This window comes from Podarcis melisellensis (genome assembly GCF_964234715.1).
Source record: "Podarcis melisellensis genome assembly, chromosome: 2".
In the NCBI taxonomy this organism is placed as follows: domain Eukaryota; kingdom Metazoa; phylum Chordata; class Lepidosauria; order Squamata; family Lacertidae; genus Podarcis; species Podarcis melisellensis.
The window spans coordinates 29,782,622-29,800,544 of record NC_138529.1 but is presented as its reverse complement, the minus strand read 5'-3'; the positions used below and the strand labels follow the sequence as shown (position 1 = coordinate 29,800,544).

Below are 17,923 nucleotides of genomic sequence, written 5' to 3'. Positions count from 1 at the left end.
ATGGTGAAGCAGAAGGCCCTGGATGACTACGTCAAGCAGCAGGACCCTCACTACAGCTACACCCTCAAGAACAAGGAGGACAGGCCAGATGTCACCATCTATACCCTCAACATGACCTCCCTGAAGTGGCTGGATGGTGAGAGCAGAGAATGGCAGTTTTTCGCTTGCCCTTTTCATTTGAGGAGGATGAGAAAGAGCGGGAAGGAAGCCTAATGTGTTGTGGAGGCTTCTAGATGGGTGTGATCTACTCTGTGGGAAGTAAGGAAACGTAAGGAGGAGGAGCTACAGGCCTAGTCTCCCTGTGGCTGGCTAGAAAAGGGAGCATGGTCACTTCCCCAGCCTTTGGGGAAAACATAGTTCTGAGGTAGAGCTCAAGACATAGGTCCAAGCAGGAAATAGAATCTCTTTAAAGTGGTTAATTCTCACAAATAATTAAGGTTGGAATTAGAAAATCTTGTAAGGTCAAGGTCTGATAAAAGGGTGAAGTTGTCCTGTCTGAGAATGTAATGAAGAAGAAATGATCCACCATCTACAGATCAACTGCAGGGCAATTGGGAGCTAAGCTTTAATTAATGCAAAGGTTTGTGTTGGGTCATTTGACTTTCTTGGGCCAGCAGCATTCTCCTACCAAATTTCTCCATATCCCAGACACTTCCCAAATCTGCCCACAAGGAATTGTTCACTTCAGAGCCCAATCCAACGTGAAATGTTTTCACATATTGCTGCATCTTGCTTGAGCATGAGGAACAAGATACATGCCCCAACCTCCAGTCATACTGACCCTTTATTGGGGGATTTTCCTGACTGCTTTTATGATGATTCTTTTTTTACTTAGTGCATGGTTCTTCTGGTGCAGATTCCCGTGTGAATCAGTACATTGTTCTTACTGTTATCTGCAGGAGTGGCTCAACATCCCTTTCCATTTCCCTTCCTTCCATGCTCCATTTTTTGAGCTACGATTCATGGGGTTGATGGGATTTGGAGTCTAACAACATCCCTGCCCAAATTGGGGGGGGGGCTGGTGATCTTCCTTTCACTTCATATGTCCTAACCCTGTGTGTGTGTGTGTGTGTGTGTGTGATTTCTCTACTATTAGATAAATATCAGTTATGTTTCTGTGTATCCATTCAGAATCTGAAGTGGATGCAACAGTTTGGTGGCATGAACTGACCATTGTTGTCCCCCGAAACCCCAAAATGACGAGCTTGTGTTTGCTGATGATTGGGAATGGAAGAAATGATGATGTCCCTCAACCCATGGACTTAAGGGTTGATGAAGCCATTATGACAGCAAAATCTGCTGGGTTGTAAGTAGCCGGAAGAATCACTGAGAAATGATTATAACATCAACTCTGCTTTGTTAACACTGTTAAATAAATTAGTAGCCCTACGAGAATAGAGAACTGTGAAGCAGATGTTTAATGGTAATCTAATCCAATTCACTGTATTCAAGAAAGTTTATTTATGCTTATTTCTTGGGTTATCTGCCTCTCAGCTCCCCAGTACATATGTACAAATTATGACCAAGATGTTTCTTGAACTCTTTGTCACACATACTCAGATAGGGCATTCAAATAATTTAAGAAACTATGACCATGATTTACTGTTAATTAAAATGGCAGCAAAAGAACAGGAAATTAATTTCCGTTTGCTCTTCTCTGAACTGCTGTAATAGTGTGCCTTGATTTTAGCAAATTTTATGACTGGCCCCAAAGCCACCCAGAGCTGTTGGCTCTGGTTGCTTTGGCATCATTGCCTGTCAATCATAGAGCGTATTTGCTTGTGTTGATGTTATTTTCAAAGAAGCATGAAGCACTTTCACAGCCATTGCAGAACAGATACTAATGACTAATACTTCGCTTTGTCTCTGAAGTTGCACAGCTATTTTGAGGCAGATCCCAAACCAGCCAATTACCTACCACGTAAGTGCTCTTCCCACACTCTTTCATACTCTTATGTGTGTCCACAGAATGAATTGATTGGGTGTAGGGATGTTCACATCTGACAGTTTGATTTCTCTCTGTTTCTCATCCACCCACCCACCCACTCAATCAATCAATCAATCAAATCTAAAGTTCAGTTCTCCACAATTACGCACCCGCCTATGGAATTCTTTTAGGGGCTTGTGAAATTTCATCACTATTTTAGGAAAATTTCTCCTAATAAGCACATTTTGTGTGTGCAATTTCCCCTAATGTACACATTTTTGCAAGCACTTCTCCTAATATTACGCATTTTAGATGTTATTTTTTCCTAATACATCATTTACTTATTATTAGTTCCCTTCCACACACATACCTCTAGGCGATTTACAATAAACCAGGTAAAAAACAAAAACAACACAATAAGCAGGGGATATATTTTAAACATATGCACACACCAGTCCAAAATAGACACCCATAGCTAAAGACCGATTCATCCAACGGGGAAAAGCTGTTGGAACAAAAATGTCTCCAATAGTTTGTAGAAAGTGCAGATAGTGAGCTGTCCCTGCTCTGTGGAACAGAATTCCTGCTGGGATACAGCACACACCCGCTCTTTGAACCTTCCACAAACTTTTCCAGCTGGATGAAATAGTCTCTGCCATAGATGGTTTATGTTGAATTGTTCTCAAATTTATCACCAGGCTGATCTTATTTTGTATGGGTTTTTAAAGCAGCTACATGTTTGTAAATTGCCTTGCTACATGCATTGAAGGATATGCAAAAATAAACAAAAATGCAAAAATAAACAAAGAGAATAGCACATGCACATTTGTGTGTGCATTATTTTGCTGGCATACTGCATCGTGAAATCTGCGTGGACAGGTGTGTTTCGTTTCACATACTGCTTCAGACAACAGAAATGAGGGACACTCACGCTAAAATGCAAGCTGGTTTGAATTTCTCCCTTATCCCTCACTGGTATTGTTTTCCAAAGAAAACATTTGTATTTCACTTTTGATATATTGATCCTCATTCTGTCTAGCAGAATCACTCAACCTGTAACAGAACTGAACGAACACATTGCTATGCTAGAGTAATAGATCATGGCAGTTCTCATTCCACCTGGTATGAGAACTAGGACAGGCCTATCATGCTGTTCTAGGGGACCAGATGGGAGGCCTCAACTAAAAACTTTGATCTGTTTTGCTTCTAGAAAATCCCTATGCAAGAATGCAAGAATGGCATTGAAGATTATGCTGTTTTTTGTTCATGGCGGAAGTTCATAATTGACAAGATGGCACAGCCAGATGTGCTGATTCAGTTCCCAATGGTCAAGGTAACTCTGGCTTCTTCATTCTTTCTGGATTGGTGGACAGACACTGCGAACATTAAGGAACATGTTCTGCTTGTTCCCATCAATGCAGTAATGCTAGAAGAGTTATTTTAAAGATTTCTTAAGCTTTAAGAAAAAGCTTAATAGCAGCTTTTAGAGGAATTGCGGGCGGGCGTTGGGAGGGAGGGTAGGAGTGAGGAGAGTCCCCCTTGTGCTGCTCAGCTGACTGGGGAACAGCTGAGAGTGGTGAAAAAGGGTGCCAGACTCCAGAATAAAGTTGATCTTTATTCTAAGGCTCCCCTCCCCCCCATTTTTCCTACTGCTTGGCTGAGCCATGGGAAGGTATACTGTCAACCATGTAAGATTAGGCACTGGCCCAGAAGCAGCCTGGGAAGTGCAGGTTGTACAGTTCTGAACAGGAAATAGGAAAAAAGGCATGTTTCATGGAGACTATGCATATAGACTAGAGAATCTACATATGCCCAGAAAATGTGCAAAATGAAGTCAAGATACATACATTTTCAACGGCCTGTTTGGGATTATGCATAATGGCCAGATAATGTTCAAAATTTAGCTGAAGATATGAACATTCTGCAAAGCCTATTAGGGATTATGTATAATTGCCAGTGATATACAAAATTCACTCGATATATGAACATTTTCCTGGCCTTGCTGGAAATTATGTATGATGATCACAAATTCTGCACAATTCCCTCTTCGTTGAGGGATTATGTGCACATTCTGCTTGAGACCTGATGAATGAGCACAGTGTTGCAAAGAACTAAACACAGAATATATCAGAGGGTGAAATTAATTCATTTTGTTTCTAGGAGGAGGATTTGTAAAAAATATCGGTGAGGTGAAGAGTGCTGATCCTTACGTCAGCACACTGTGTATGACCTCAGTATTGCCTTTGCAGAATATAGGGCACCCCTGTTAAAGCTCTGAAGACAAACCTTCTTGTGATGGCACTGTGACTATGCCATTCTAACAATAAAGTATCCTCAGACTCTTTGCAAGTATGTCCTTTGCATTCCAGAGGCTGTAATCCTTTTGTCTTATCTTCAGGCCACTGTGCGGGCCATGGACACCATAACAGCGTTCTTACAGAAAGAATCTGCTGGAAAGATGAACATTGCCAAGTTCATGTTGACAGGTGGTTCCAAGGTAGGTATGAAGGTCTGTGCTGCTTTGCTTTCCATGTATGTAACACATCAGTTGCATTATTCTCCTTGTTTTCTTCTCGTTCCCAGTGCACCTTTGCAACCTCATTCTTTTGTCTCTTTTTGGCAGCGTGGCTGGACTGCCTGGCTTGCGGCAGCCGTGGATGAAAGAGTTGTGTCCTTTGCTCCACTTGTATTTGATCTTTTGAATATCATTAAGGTGAGAATCCAATTTCTTCACAGTAAAGTAAAGAAGAGTAGAGAACAACAAGACTGCACAAAGGGCAATGCGCTACGTCTGTGTAGTAACTCTCCATTCTACAGGATTTCAAGTACTTAAGCTTTGGCACTTGCTGTATAGAAAGTCTTAATGTGCACAGAGAACTCACTTCTGGCTGCTTTGCTTCAGAGCTGGCATCATCAATACCGAGCATACTGTGGCTGGACATTTGCATGGCGGCACATACATGAACTGAAAATTACTCAGAAGTTGGACACTCCACGGTTCAAGATACTAACTTCGCATGTTGATCCACTTGGTGAGCACTTCTTATGTTCTCAGATTTATATGATAAATGATATGGTAGCAAAAGAAAGGATAGTTGTGTGGCAAGTTCCCACCTCCTACCAGTAGGAATAAAGACACGTGACACCAAAGCTTAGGTTGATGGGCTAAAATTGGCCACAACTTTATTGGTTAGAGGTAAAGAGCGGTATTGGCTTAGGCATTGGTCCTATCGACTATCCGGCTTCAGCCTGTTTGCTTGAAGACCAGGGTTAACACCAGCGGGGGGAGCCCTGCTGATCCACATCAACTAGGGACTCCCCCTGGGTCACCACTCAGGGGCGCGCTTTAGGCCCTGACCTCCACAGGCTTAGGACGAGGCCACACACCCCGGAATCCTTTATCGGACTACCCTTCAATATTTGGGGGAGGTGATTGCGCTCCCCCCGCCAACACATCTACATAACAATACCCCTACCACTGCCTAACCAAGGAGTTGTTACGATTTGCTATGAGGTAGGCAAAAAACCAAATGGCCTGTGCCAATTTGCCAAATGGAAAAAATTCCTACCAGGCCCCTTAACGGCGACCAACCGAGGTCCATAGCAAGGTCAGAAGGAGAACCTGAAGGGCGGGCGGGTGGGAAACCAAAGCAACGGAGCGGGCCAAAGAGGGGGATCCCGGGGGCCGCGCTTGCCTTAAATGAGGCAAGCCACACCCCCTGAGCCAGCTGATTGGCTGGCCAGGGGATGACGCGGCCTGAGGATTCCCCAGATCATGCGGGGGCTGCAAGCCAGCCTCCACGCGCGTGTTGAGGGCATGAAGCCCACAACAACAACACCACCACCTCCTCCCGAGGTCGGAAGTGGCTTTGTAGAAATAGAAGGAAAGGACAATTTTGGTGGCGCTACAATGCACGTAACAAGCATAGAAGAGCATGGTGTTATGCAGAGGAATAGGGAATGGCTCAATCAAATGAAGTCTTTTCCACTTTGGTGTAGATCCATTATTTTGTCTAGGGTGGGACAGGGTGGGTAGAGCAAGCAAGCAATCAAGCTGGTCACTGATAAGACACTTTTGCATGCTGTCCTTCAACAGCCTGCCTTGAGTAAGTGTTCACTCCCTTGCTGTCTTCCCCCACTCCAAACTTCCAACTCCTTTTCTTCTTCCTCTCTCATTTCTCCACTCCCTCTGCCTCTGCCTCTCCACGTTTCTTCCTCTATAAGCCAATTACCGGCTTTGTTAAGCTACAACAGCCACTTAATTAAGTGGTATACAAATTTTGTTAAATAAAATAAGTTTCTGTTGTGGCATGTCATTAATTTTATATAATCTGCAGGCTTCAGCTTTTGCTTGACTGATTCTGGAAATCAAACAAATATGAGAACTGCTGCAATTTCAGCACCTGTGCCCACATCCTTACATTCTGCCCCCTGAGTGTATGCCGCTTTTTAGGGATTTGTGGTCCTTACTCCATTCTACTTATTCTCTATTGCTTCTGTGCAGTCTTGCTATCCTTTTTATGATGATTTATTACAAAACAAGGTACAGTGGTACCTCGGGTTACATGCGCTTCAGGTTACATACGCTTCAGGTTAGACTCCACGAACCCAGAAATAGTACCTCGGGTTAAGAACTTTGCTTCAGGATGAGAACAGAAATTGTGCTCTGGCGGTGCGGCGGCAGTGGGAGGCCCCATTAGCTAAAGTGGTGCTTCAGGTTAAGAACAGTTTCAGGTTAAGAACGGACCTCTGGAACAAATTAAGTACTTGAGAACCATATGTTGGTCATTTCTAAAACAGTTAATTTTTCCATCCCCAGCATATAACGAACGATACATAAACAAGCCCAAGTATCTAATCATAGCATCAGGAGATGAATTCTTCCCTCTCGATGATTCCCACCATTTCTTCAATGAGCTATCAGGAGCAAAATATTTCCGGTGAGTTCATGCTGATGCTCTCATTTTTCCTTTTGCTATCAAACAGCAGCCCATGTTCCGCAAAACTACAACAAGCTAACTCATTCCGAGCCAAGAAAATCTGGATTCTAATCTGCATCGGTTACGTGCATTTAAATGATAAAACCTTTTTTCGCTTAATTCTGTAATGTGTTACTGTTGTGCAATAATTCTGCATAGTCTAATCAAGGACAGTGGCAAGGAGCTGTGCAGGACACCAAAGCTTCACCCCCGATAACTGGAAACTTTAGTAGCTCCTGTGGCTTTTGAGACTTTACCAGGCACACCCCATGCACTCCCGAGCATAGGACAGGATTCAACTAACAACCACTATCAATGGAAGCCCACACAAGGACTTCCACTGGCACAACAAGGTCCCCCCCCCATTTCTGCACCCTCTTCCAGTTGGCTGGGGGGGGGTTCAGGAGAACTCCTGGAACACAGGAGAGGAGATAAGCAAACTCTCTTTTTTGGAGGAAGGGCAGAAGTGACCCAGGTTGTTAGGCAGTCAGTGGATGGTGTTATTAGCCCACCTTTGTAATTAGAATGATAAACATGCAAGCAGTGAACAAAATGCTAGTTCAGCCATCACTCCAATCGACACTGCAATGTTTCTGATGAGTGTCTGCCACTTATTATTATTATTCACTGTGTTTCCATATCCCTCTGTCAATTTGCTTGCCATCTTACTAATTAAAAAGGATTAAAAAAAGGAAGAGGCCTGCAAAGCAGTTCTGCCCTCTGATGAGTTGAAACTTGATGACACAGAGGACACCAACCAATGGGTTCTGTGCAAAGGCAGCTTTTGCTGTGTGGTTCAAATTAATCTATACTGTCTTAAAAACGTTTACAATTGTCTTTACCCTCAGTAATTCCTGGTATTCACTTTTTTGAATCTCTCAAAGAACTCTGAAAGAATAGCCGCCCAGAGTGGTTGGCAAAACCCAGCCAGATGGGCGGGGTATAAATACTACTGCTGCTGCTACTACTACTAAATTTTATTATTATTATTATTATTTTTATTATTATTATTATTATTATTATTAGACTTACCCTTGCAAAAGCCATGCTAGTTTTACTTCAACAAGTCTTGCTCTTTTATATGCTAATTCTATTTTTAATAAGGGGTTTCACCTTATTTCACCTATTAACTGGCCTGTTACTTCCTAGATCCCCTCTTGATTGCATTTTAAAAGTTGGTGTTACTTGGGTGCATTTGCATTCCTCAGACATGGAGACAGGTCTTCGGAACCAGTTAAATATTTTTGTTAGAAGAACAGCAATTTCACATTTGAGTTCTTTAAGAACTTTTTGGTGGGTAAAATCTGGTGATTTTCTGTTTTCAATTTGTCAGTAGAGCCTAGAACTTGGCTACAGATCCCTGCTGCAAAATTCACAGAGGGTTTGAATTAGAATACTGCCCACCCCCACCCCCGCCTGTATAATTTTCTATATGTGTATATTCCAAAGAAGAAAAACCCAGAAAGAGTCAAATTTCTGTGATTAGAGGAAATATGTAATTGCTTTGTCTATTGCAAGGGAGCTATTATTTCAAAAACCTCTCTGTTGCCCTGCAGAGCCACCCCAAACAATGATCACTTGATGACACGGGACCCATCGATTAAAATATCAATTGCAATGTCGGTTATAAGCTTTTTTCTTAGCACCATTTTGAATCTGAAAATGCCCCAAATTTCCTGGAAGAGAACCGAGGTGAGGAAAACTCATGTTGCAACATAACTAATTCAGTCATGAGACTAGTTTTATTATTTAGTTCAAGCCATGAGTACACATAGCCTTTTAACTGATGAAAATCATACTTTATCAAGGACACTCTGTTAAGCTCAAGCTTACTAGGAAATTATCGGTATTATTGGAAGCAGGAAGTCTTGGCCAATGTTCCAATAAATGCCAGGAACATTATGACATTTGGCCATTTTCTGAGGGCACTTGGTTGGTTTTGAGCTTTACTGGTACATATTAGAATATTATGACATTTCCTTCTGGCCTTTTAATGTTACATTCAGATACAGTAAATATCTAAATATTTAGTATATGTATATGAATTTGCCCCTAGAGGCAAAGCACAAAGAAAGGCTCTTCATTTCAATGAAATTGAAAGGTTTCAGTGAAAGCTGTAGGTTGATTTCACACCGACTGTTTTCTGACACATGTTTCTATACTAGCCAGCTAATTAGGTGGCTGCTGTTGAAATGAGATCTTTGGGATCTACGTAGGAAGAACCATTGCACAGTGGTATTTGCTTTGCATGCTAAAGGTCTTTGGTTTGATCCCTGATGTTTCCACATAGGCCTGGGAGAGAAACCTGCTTGTAATCACACTAGACAGCTGTTGCCAATCAGTGTAGACAATACTGAGCTAGATGGACCCAACAGTCTGACTTGGTATAAGGTAGCTTCCTATAGAAAATCATGTAGCTGATAGAAGAAATGGATGATAGGTTGATGAACACTTGATATTTCTGTCCTATTCTCTCTTTTTCTAGACAAAAGCTACAGGCATTATTGAGCTCTACACAGATATGGAGCCTTCAGCAGTTAAATGTTTCTTTTCTAACACTTTGGGTTCTGAAAGGTAGGATTTATTGTGCATGATTTATTAATACAAATATACAGAGTTGATACAAAGAATGGGACAATCTGTTAATCTTAGTTGTCTCTTTCTTAAATTCAGTTCTCCACATTTCTGCTGCGTTTTGCAAATTACTGTTTTTTTAAAAAAATCCTCATGAAAAATTGCCAGCATTTTTGTGTGCTTTTCTCTTAATCTCCACATTTCTGTATGTCGTTTTGTCAAATATACATCTTTTTTGCAAACAATTCCCCCTAGTGCTTTTTTTCTTATTTTCACTAACCTATGCATTTATATATGGACTTCACCCTAGCATTTCTGTGCACATTACTTGGCTTGAGAGCTGCATTGCAAACTTCGTAGACATGTGAATCTTGAAGGATGTCTGTGTTTTGGTTTCCACATTATTTTTGAAAGTGTGACAATGGAGGATCGCTTTTAAATCTCTACAAAGAAGCCATTGGGGTGTTCCCTTCCCTAAAGCGTGCAGTATTTTCTCTCTAGCAAAAAAGAAAAGAAAGCATTCTGAGTGCTCTTTGTGAACAGCTCCACAAAACATTATAGTTTTTATACTTTTATATGTTTTCAAACCTACAAACAAGATTCATAAAGGAACTCTGTGGGTGGACTACTGAATATGCTCTAGAACTTTTCGAATCGGGTTGATAGTTTTGAAGAACCATCAGAATGGCTGAGTCATCTGAGTAGTAGACAAAGAATATTTTTGATTTCCTTAAACATAACGATCCCCTTTGCTTCAGTAAGTGAACTATTGCCTTGGTAGTGGTACTTGTCTCCAAAAAGTAGCTTCCTCAGCACTCACTGTGCCTCCTCCTTCCCTTCTCATTCTCAGGCGAGACTTCAGGCTGTTGGTGGGTCCTGGTCCTTCAGGTGTTTCACAACCCATATCTTGGCTTCCCTGCAAGGTTGAGAAAGTGGTAAGAGGATTTGGGATTGGGGGTTTCTCTAAGCTTCGTTAACAGCTGAGTGAATCAAACCCCCACCCCTACGCACACAAGCAATTCTTCAAAAATAAATTATTTCCTTCAAAGAAGGGTTCTGTTGCCGACACATTGAATTAGCCCATTTATTTGCAAAGTTCTTTTTAAAAAATTACACAGATAGTGAGTGTACTCAGTTAGGATAGTGGTGTGGTGTGGCGTGTGTGACATGTACTGGCTGGTTACCATTTGTGATGGGCTGCACAGGAAAGTCCATTGCTGTTGCTTCCACCTTAAAGGAGCAGAAGCTCATATGTAACAATAAGGCCCACTCTGGAACCTGCTGGGTTCCTTCAGAAGAAAGGGGTATACATTGAATGAATAAGTAATCCAAGAGTCAAACAACCAAATAAAATGGGATTCTTTTGTTATATAAGTTACCAAAAACATCCATAGGATGGTTTCATTTCAAAGCGCAGCAGAGTGTATTTTCATCTATTTCCATCTAATGTTGCCCCAGGAGATGTGAGCTAAAGAGCATTATCATGTATGTTTGTTTTGTATGTTTTTCTTTTTTTTCTTTCTATTTTGTTGTCTATTCTGTTTTCTATACTGTTTAAAATGAATAAAAAATTTTATAAAAAAAAAAATAAAGAGCATTATCTTTATGCTGCAGTTCTAAAATGACCCGTGCTAGAAAGTAAGATTCACTAATATATTGGGGCTCATGAGTCTATAGCGGGGTGGGGAACCTCTTTCGGAATGAGGACTGCATTTCCTTCTGGGCAAGCTTGTGGAGGCTACATGCCAGTGATGGGCAGTGTCAAAGGCAAAAGTGAACAGAGCAATCAATGTGAATTCCACAATTGTGCAGTAGCCTAGTTTCTTCACAGACACACTTTTTTGTCTATCCTCCATCCAGACAAGCAAGAAGTATTATCAGAGTCCAAGGACACATTCCAGCCAGGGGGAAACAGTCTAGGAGGGAGGAAAGCACAGCTGGTGAGGGTTGTGCTTTGGAAGTGTGGGTGTCCTGGAGATTATCCCAAGGGCCAGATAGAGAGGGCTGGAGGGCTGCCCTTGGCCCCTGGGCCTGAGGTTCCCCATCTGTGATGTATGGAATGGTTTATGATCACCTGGAAAGAAGTGGGATGTAACCCCAACCCATCCTGCCCCACTTTGAGCACAGTCGCCATAGCTGTTCCACTCTACCCTGCCCTTGGGAGACTCAAACCAGGAACACTCTTCTCCAGATTCACACTAGTGAACATTTTAGAATTTCATAAGCTCAGGGTTTACAAGAGCGCCTGTTACCTGTTCATTTCTCAGTGGCTTCTGTCTGATCCCATTGCAGAAAACGGGTGTTTATAAGGCAGAAGAGGAAAAGCCACAATCGGGATGGAAGGCTTTCTTTATTGAGGTAAATATTCACTCCAGTCTAGTATTTGACTCCCCCATCCCCAGGAGAGAAAACTCTGAGTGCATTGAGTACCAAGACTGATGGAGATTCACCCAAATCAGTCTCCCTGGAAATAACAGGCACTTTTAGGAGGGTCTTGTATTGGCATTAGCACTGAGATGCTAAGCCAGAAGAAATCAAGATAGGTTGTTAGACTACGTTTCTCAGATCACACAATTGCTCTGGAGTGTCTACCCTATTCCAGTGTCAAATCTTCATCAACACCTAAAAATAAAGGCTAGAAGGTTTAAGTTTTCCATAAAACGTGTTTTGGGCAAATGATGGCTTGAATAAAGCACTCCTAAATCAGAGTGGTTGACAGGTAGGAACTATGAGCTGGAAATTGCTGTTCCATGTTGCAGTCCAGGCATTAATTCATTGGCTGCTGTAATCACGCCATGACATTGGGCTCTGTGAAGCAACCCAAGCTGCTTCACTTCTGACTGTCCCCTATTCAGTTTGAATTGCTACAGGAAGGGGGTGGTATTGCACCCCAAATCCAAAGCTGCAGCTTCAGACCTCCCATTGACTTGCATTGGGAAAGCAAGATATTCACAAATTTTGGAATAGTTACATAGGTGCATAACATCTGCTGACATAGAAGGCCCACCTCTCCAAAAATAGGATGAACCTGGCCAAATTTGAGACACATAGATCGTGTTACTTTTCTAATAATAATAATAATCCAGAACAGTCATAACTTATATGAAAAAGATTTTGAAAACCTATCTCAGAAAACACTATGGCCAGGGGACAACACACAATATGTGTATATGCTTGTGTGCATAGATATATGTGTATATATAATGTTGGATTAGGAAGGATGGAAAAGAATAGAAAACAAACACGTAGTTTGATTATGAAGGATCTATGACTCATTGAGAGATGATACAAGTGTAAATAAAGTTCAAAACACCATAGCCACATTTGGGAGAGGAAGGAAGTAAAACTGCCTTAGTGGCTATTATAACTGGAGACTAAAAGTGACAACAAGCTCTATGTGTGTGTAGATAGAGAAGGGTGAAAAAAGCAAATAGGTAGAAATGTTGGGCTAAGAGACAAGCTGAATCAAAATACCACAGCAAACTCCTTGTGCCATTCATAGTACTAGCCATAGAGTGAGGGGGAAAGGCACTGGGACAAAGATATTAGGATTGTGGAGATGTAGGATAATATTCTACGTCTGGGTTTGAGGCTACGGGGAGCAAACACCAGTTCTACTACTCCCATTGACTCCATCATTGTGTTTCCCTTATTTGAGGACGTTTACATTTTTCCAGTCATTTTGGAGACAGGTTACTTGGCTTAGATCACCTTTGCTTTGTAACTGAATGTCTCCAGAGCAGGGGGATCTTCTGCTCAGATCGCTTTGGGGGCAGAGCTGAGCCTTGGAGGGACCCTACTTTGATACCGCCTCATCTTGGGATTTGGATGAAGTGGTTGCACAACCCTAGCTGTTAAAACAATTTGGGGGGATATTGCATCATGTGAACTACTTCCTTCTGTTTAATGAGGGAATATTGGCTTTGTAACCAATAATCTAAAAGACTCAAGGCAAAAACTGGTATTACCCAAATTACCAAACACTTAGAGTGGCTGGGGAAACCCAGCCAGATGGGCAGGGAATTAATAATAATAATAATAATAATAATAATAATAATAATAATAATAATAATTTATTAGCTTACCTTTCAGTCTAGCTCGCTCACTGTGTCCTTCCAAAAACAATAAAGCAACTATGCCTGAAAGCTCTACTTTCATGTACTAATTGAAATCCAGTGATAGAAAGCTGTTCTGCTGAATAGGCAGGAAGTATTCTTCCATAAACTACAATATGCTGTAAGGCAGAACAATTATTTTTTAGCTACCCCTGTGCTTTGCACTCCCAATGTAGGCTCCGTTCTATTAGATTTGCAAGGTGAGCTATTGAGCAGAACTGCAATTTCTTTTCCAGGCCACCTTCCCAGGACCTGGGACCATTGATTTTGTGTTAAGTTCTGAGGTTCACATCATTCCAGACACTTTTCCATGTCCAGCCTGCCACGGAAAGGAATGCAAGGGGAAGGTGGTATGACACTCACCAAGGATGCTATAGCTCCTGCTGCTGAAGACATCCATGAGTGTAAACACAAGAGGTGCTCAGAAAACCATGCAGAGGAGTCGTGGTGGGTTGGGCAGAGAAATAATACTGTACTGCATAGAGAATGCACAGGTTCAACTTCAACTAACATGAAATGGGAGAGGGATGTGGGGTTGTGGGGTAGGTAGGTGAAGATGTCAGTCAGGAACAGGAGCCCTAAAGGAGGATTGTGGGAAATGGGTCTGGTGGGTGCATATTGGGCATGAGACAGAGGGAGGGCCTGGTTATATAAAATTATGAACAATTAATGCAGCAATATAAAATTATGAACAATTAATGCAGCAAAGGAAAGTGCCTTTGTATTCCTCAGATCTCAGGATCAAAATAAAGAGAAGCACTATGCTCTATAAGTCTTCACTGAAACTCTGTACAAGTATTTGAGCATTCAATGCACAATTCCTTAACCCGGATTTAAAATAGTTTAGCCTCATAGACTTTGATGGGATTAAATAGCCTCTAATCCAAGTAATTAATTATAGCTGGATTGTAAATCGTCATGTAAAATGACTGAGTTCAAATTGCACGTGAGTCACAGACGGAAGTAGGTGTCTTCTTTGGCTAGCTATTATCTCTTTGTTTTCGAGTCCCTTCTGCAAAATGGGGGTAACAATAAAGTGACTATATTTTGTGTGACAGAAGTGAGCCCACCTGCTGTGGCTTTCATGGGCTGATGATTTCTAGCTGTTCTCTCCCTGTTAACAAATAAAGGTCGTTTCTGGCATTCTTACCATCTTGCACTGGGTGAGATTTTCTTGTGTTTTGAAGTGAACCGCCACTTGCTCCACTATCCTCCTATAGCTACTGTGTGGGGAATGGGTGTCTGTTCTTAGGGTGTGTAGCAGGTTGGGTCATAAGCCTATCATAACAAAAGGAGTAATACCTACCACAGTACTATCAGTGTTGTGAATATATGTCATTCAGTTGAACATAATAGTTTTGTTAGTAAAGTGGATCTACAGACTGTCCTTCATACAGGCAGTTGCAATGACTGAAGAACAAACCACCAGGGAGTTCTCTTGTTAAACAAAATGAAATAGGAGCACCACTGCCCTCTGCTGCTTAATCATGGCAAAGGCATTTATGCAGGTCAGCTGCCCATTGTGTTTGTGCTAAACAGTATTCCAAGCAAAGAGACTGAAAGCTCATTTTGACTACATAATCTTAGAAGATGGTGTGGCTGTGAGAGGGACACAGCTGTGACTATCATGAAAGGACCCTGCAAATTTTGAATTTGGCACTCATCTACTGCCGCTTCTCAAACTGCACAGGATGAGGTTCCAAAGGGGCAGCAGATGCCGGAGCATGTGAATTCCATGCTGGAATTCGTGGAGCAGCTGAGAAGAACAGGGGAGGAACTGAAAGACAATAATTATCCAGCCCTATTGCTGCACAGCCTTGCAGAATCATACAGGGCCCTGAGTGGTGCTACGCAACGGAAGGAAATTGGTGTCGTGACCCCTGAAACCCTCCAACACCGCAAGGGCTTCTAAGGCTCTGGAGTTCTCTACAAGTGGGTGGAGACTAGAGGAACAAGTCATTCGCTTAGTGCTATCCATGAGCCAGCTTCCAGGCTTGCTTTCCCTGTAGAATTCAGCATCAGACCTGAACAGGACAGGACTTTCTCTGTCTCTCATAACTCTAGAACTCGTGGACATTCAATGAAGCTGAATGTTAGAAGACTCAGGACAGATAACACCTTGCTGGCTGCTATTCCCGCTGCTGCCATCTCCTGCTAGGACACATGGAAAACTTATCAGACAGACAGCAAAATTTATCATCTATGCCTGGTTGACAATTTTATACAATTTTGTCCGTTTGCATGCACACACATGCAAGCAGCAGATTTCAACAGTTCATAATGCCTTGCATTGAGATTATACACACTATACCCATGCAAGACAATACACCTCTCTTACTAACTCAGTTTATCTGGGAGTTGTTGGCATCCATCTGTTTCGAAAGACAATGGGGTGCTCCTTCAGGGGCAAAGTCAAACTGCTGCACCAACAGGACCAATTTGATCTTCTTGGGGCACAAGCCTGGGCAGTGTGTATGGAGGTCCTGAACTGCCCAGATGACAAGACTCTCAGCCTTGTTGATGTAAGTTCAAAGGAAAGCAGAGTGATACATTTGGCACCAGCTTGGATGTAGAAGTTGCTGGAAAGAGGCAAACAAGGCACCATACAACTGTCTTAGGGACTCCACTCTGGATTTATGTAGGGTTTACTCCTTACCCTTTTCTTTTCCCAAAGATGTTCTGCAAGGCAGTGGAGGTTTAGGGTCAGACTCTTCCTTCTCCTGGGTGGGCTACCTTCCCAGGTTGATGAGCCCCATCTGCCCCTCACTTCCGCCTATAGCACTTGCAGAAACCGCCTTCTTCACCATTGGACCCCCTGTTGGTCTCATCCACTCAATCCACCACAGCCTGTCTTCGCCTGCCAGGGAAATCCCTAACTCACTGAGGGTTTGAGACCAATCTGATACCCTCATCTGGTTTAGCTGGACTGTCTGAGCCGTTCCCAGGATGTGGTAGGTGTTGCATGCTGATAGTTTCTAAGAGCCACAGGGGACCAAAGGTGGACAAACTACCCCAGAAGGAGCATGGCCCCACCAGAGGCACTACCTTCTGAGTTGGCAATGGTTAAGATTACAGTACTTTCAAAACAGTTCCTCCTGTTTGCATTATCTGGCTAGCTGCTTTTCCTAGTGCCCCTGTACCTGACTAGCTCTGCCCCTCCCAATCATCTTTTGCCTAGCAAGATGTTCCCCTCCTCTCTTTCCCCTCAGGTGGAGACCAAACCCATTACAAAAGGGCATTTGCTTCTGCATTGCTTCAGGCAGTGGCAGGAATGCAAAAGGGAAGGGACAGGGTGATGTTTGCCAGCATGTGCCACCTTTTTCTCCCTCCACTTCAGTCTAGGCCTGAAACCATCCTTTAGGTACTATAGCAGAGCACGTGTCGGCTTCAATTTGACCATGTGCTGGGAGGATGCTTTGGCCACTGAAGAACAACTGGCACATTTCCATCTGCATAAGGGCTGCCTGGACCATGTGGTTCAATGCCTTCCATGCTCAGTGACCTTTATAAGTACAGGTATTTGTGCTGATATTCTTTTTCAAGAAGCATGAATTACTTTCATAGCCTTTGCAGAACTGATACTAATGACTTAAGTACTTTTACTTTACTTTGTCTCTGAAGTTGTGTAGCTCTTTTGAGGCAAATCCCAAACTAGTCAGTCACCTACCATGTGAATACCCTTGAATCTTTTCCATGTCTGGATCTTGACAAATTCTCTTCTTCTAATACACTCTGATGAGGAAAGTGTTTACTTTCTCACGTCAAAATCTAGTGGTAATCTGGAGTTTCTTTTAAAACCATGCTTTATAACAACATCTAAATTTCATGGTCCATGAAGAGGTGGACATTGCTTTCACAAAAGTGGTTTAATACTAGAATTAAAATACAGAAGCCAAATCATGAAGTTACCTTAGAGAGAAACTGGGAGTTGCCGTAAGCTGCTCCCCATCTTCTTACATTTGGAGCCTCAGGCTATCACCTGTTCCCTGTTCAAACAATCCCAGCACGCACCTTATCAGGATGTCTGTTCCTGCGCTCTCTTAAATGTTGTGTTGCTTGTGCCTCTCTGGTGACTCATCAAATTGTAATTGTTGGTTCTGAGAGCAATGAGTTCAAAGATGTGTGTAGATCAAAAAAGTGCAGAGCTTTTTAATATATGTGGAATTTTTAAACATTCATATTAAAAAGCTCTGATTTATACACATCTTTGAGCTAAATTGCTCTCAGCGCTGATTACAATTTGTTATTTGAGAACTCTGTGCTTTGGAAACTCCCTAGGCAGAAAATATGCCCTACTTTTATTACAAAGCTGTGCCTTTTCAAGCTTA

At 42.2% G+C, this 17,923-nt stretch overlaps 1 protein-coding gene across 1 annotated transcript; it reads left to right on the top strand.

Moving 5' to 3' along the window:
* LOC309361565 (autocrine proliferation repressor protein A-like) lies at nucleotides 1–14,685 on the top strand (the record flags this gene model as incomplete). The annotated part of the gene is made up of 14 exons (XM_081896667.1): nucleotides 1–136; nucleotides 1,132–1,306; nucleotides 1,873–1,921; nucleotides 3,138–3,260; nucleotides 4,326–4,424; nucleotides 4,551–4,640; nucleotides 4,830–4,959; nucleotides 6,747–6,867; nucleotides 8,463–8,598; nucleotides 9,392–9,480; nucleotides 10,331–10,415; nucleotides 11,773–11,838; nucleotides 13,832–14,240; nucleotides 14,271–14,685. The coding sequence occupies 13 exons, from the start codon at nucleotides 1–3 to the stop codon at nucleotides 13,949–13,951; spliced, it is 1,419 nt and encodes a 472-aa protein (XP_081752793.1). The 3' UTR covers nucleotides 13,952–14,240; nucleotides 14,271–14,685.
* Between the last annotated feature and the right edge of the window lie 3,238 nt (nucleotides 14,686–17,923).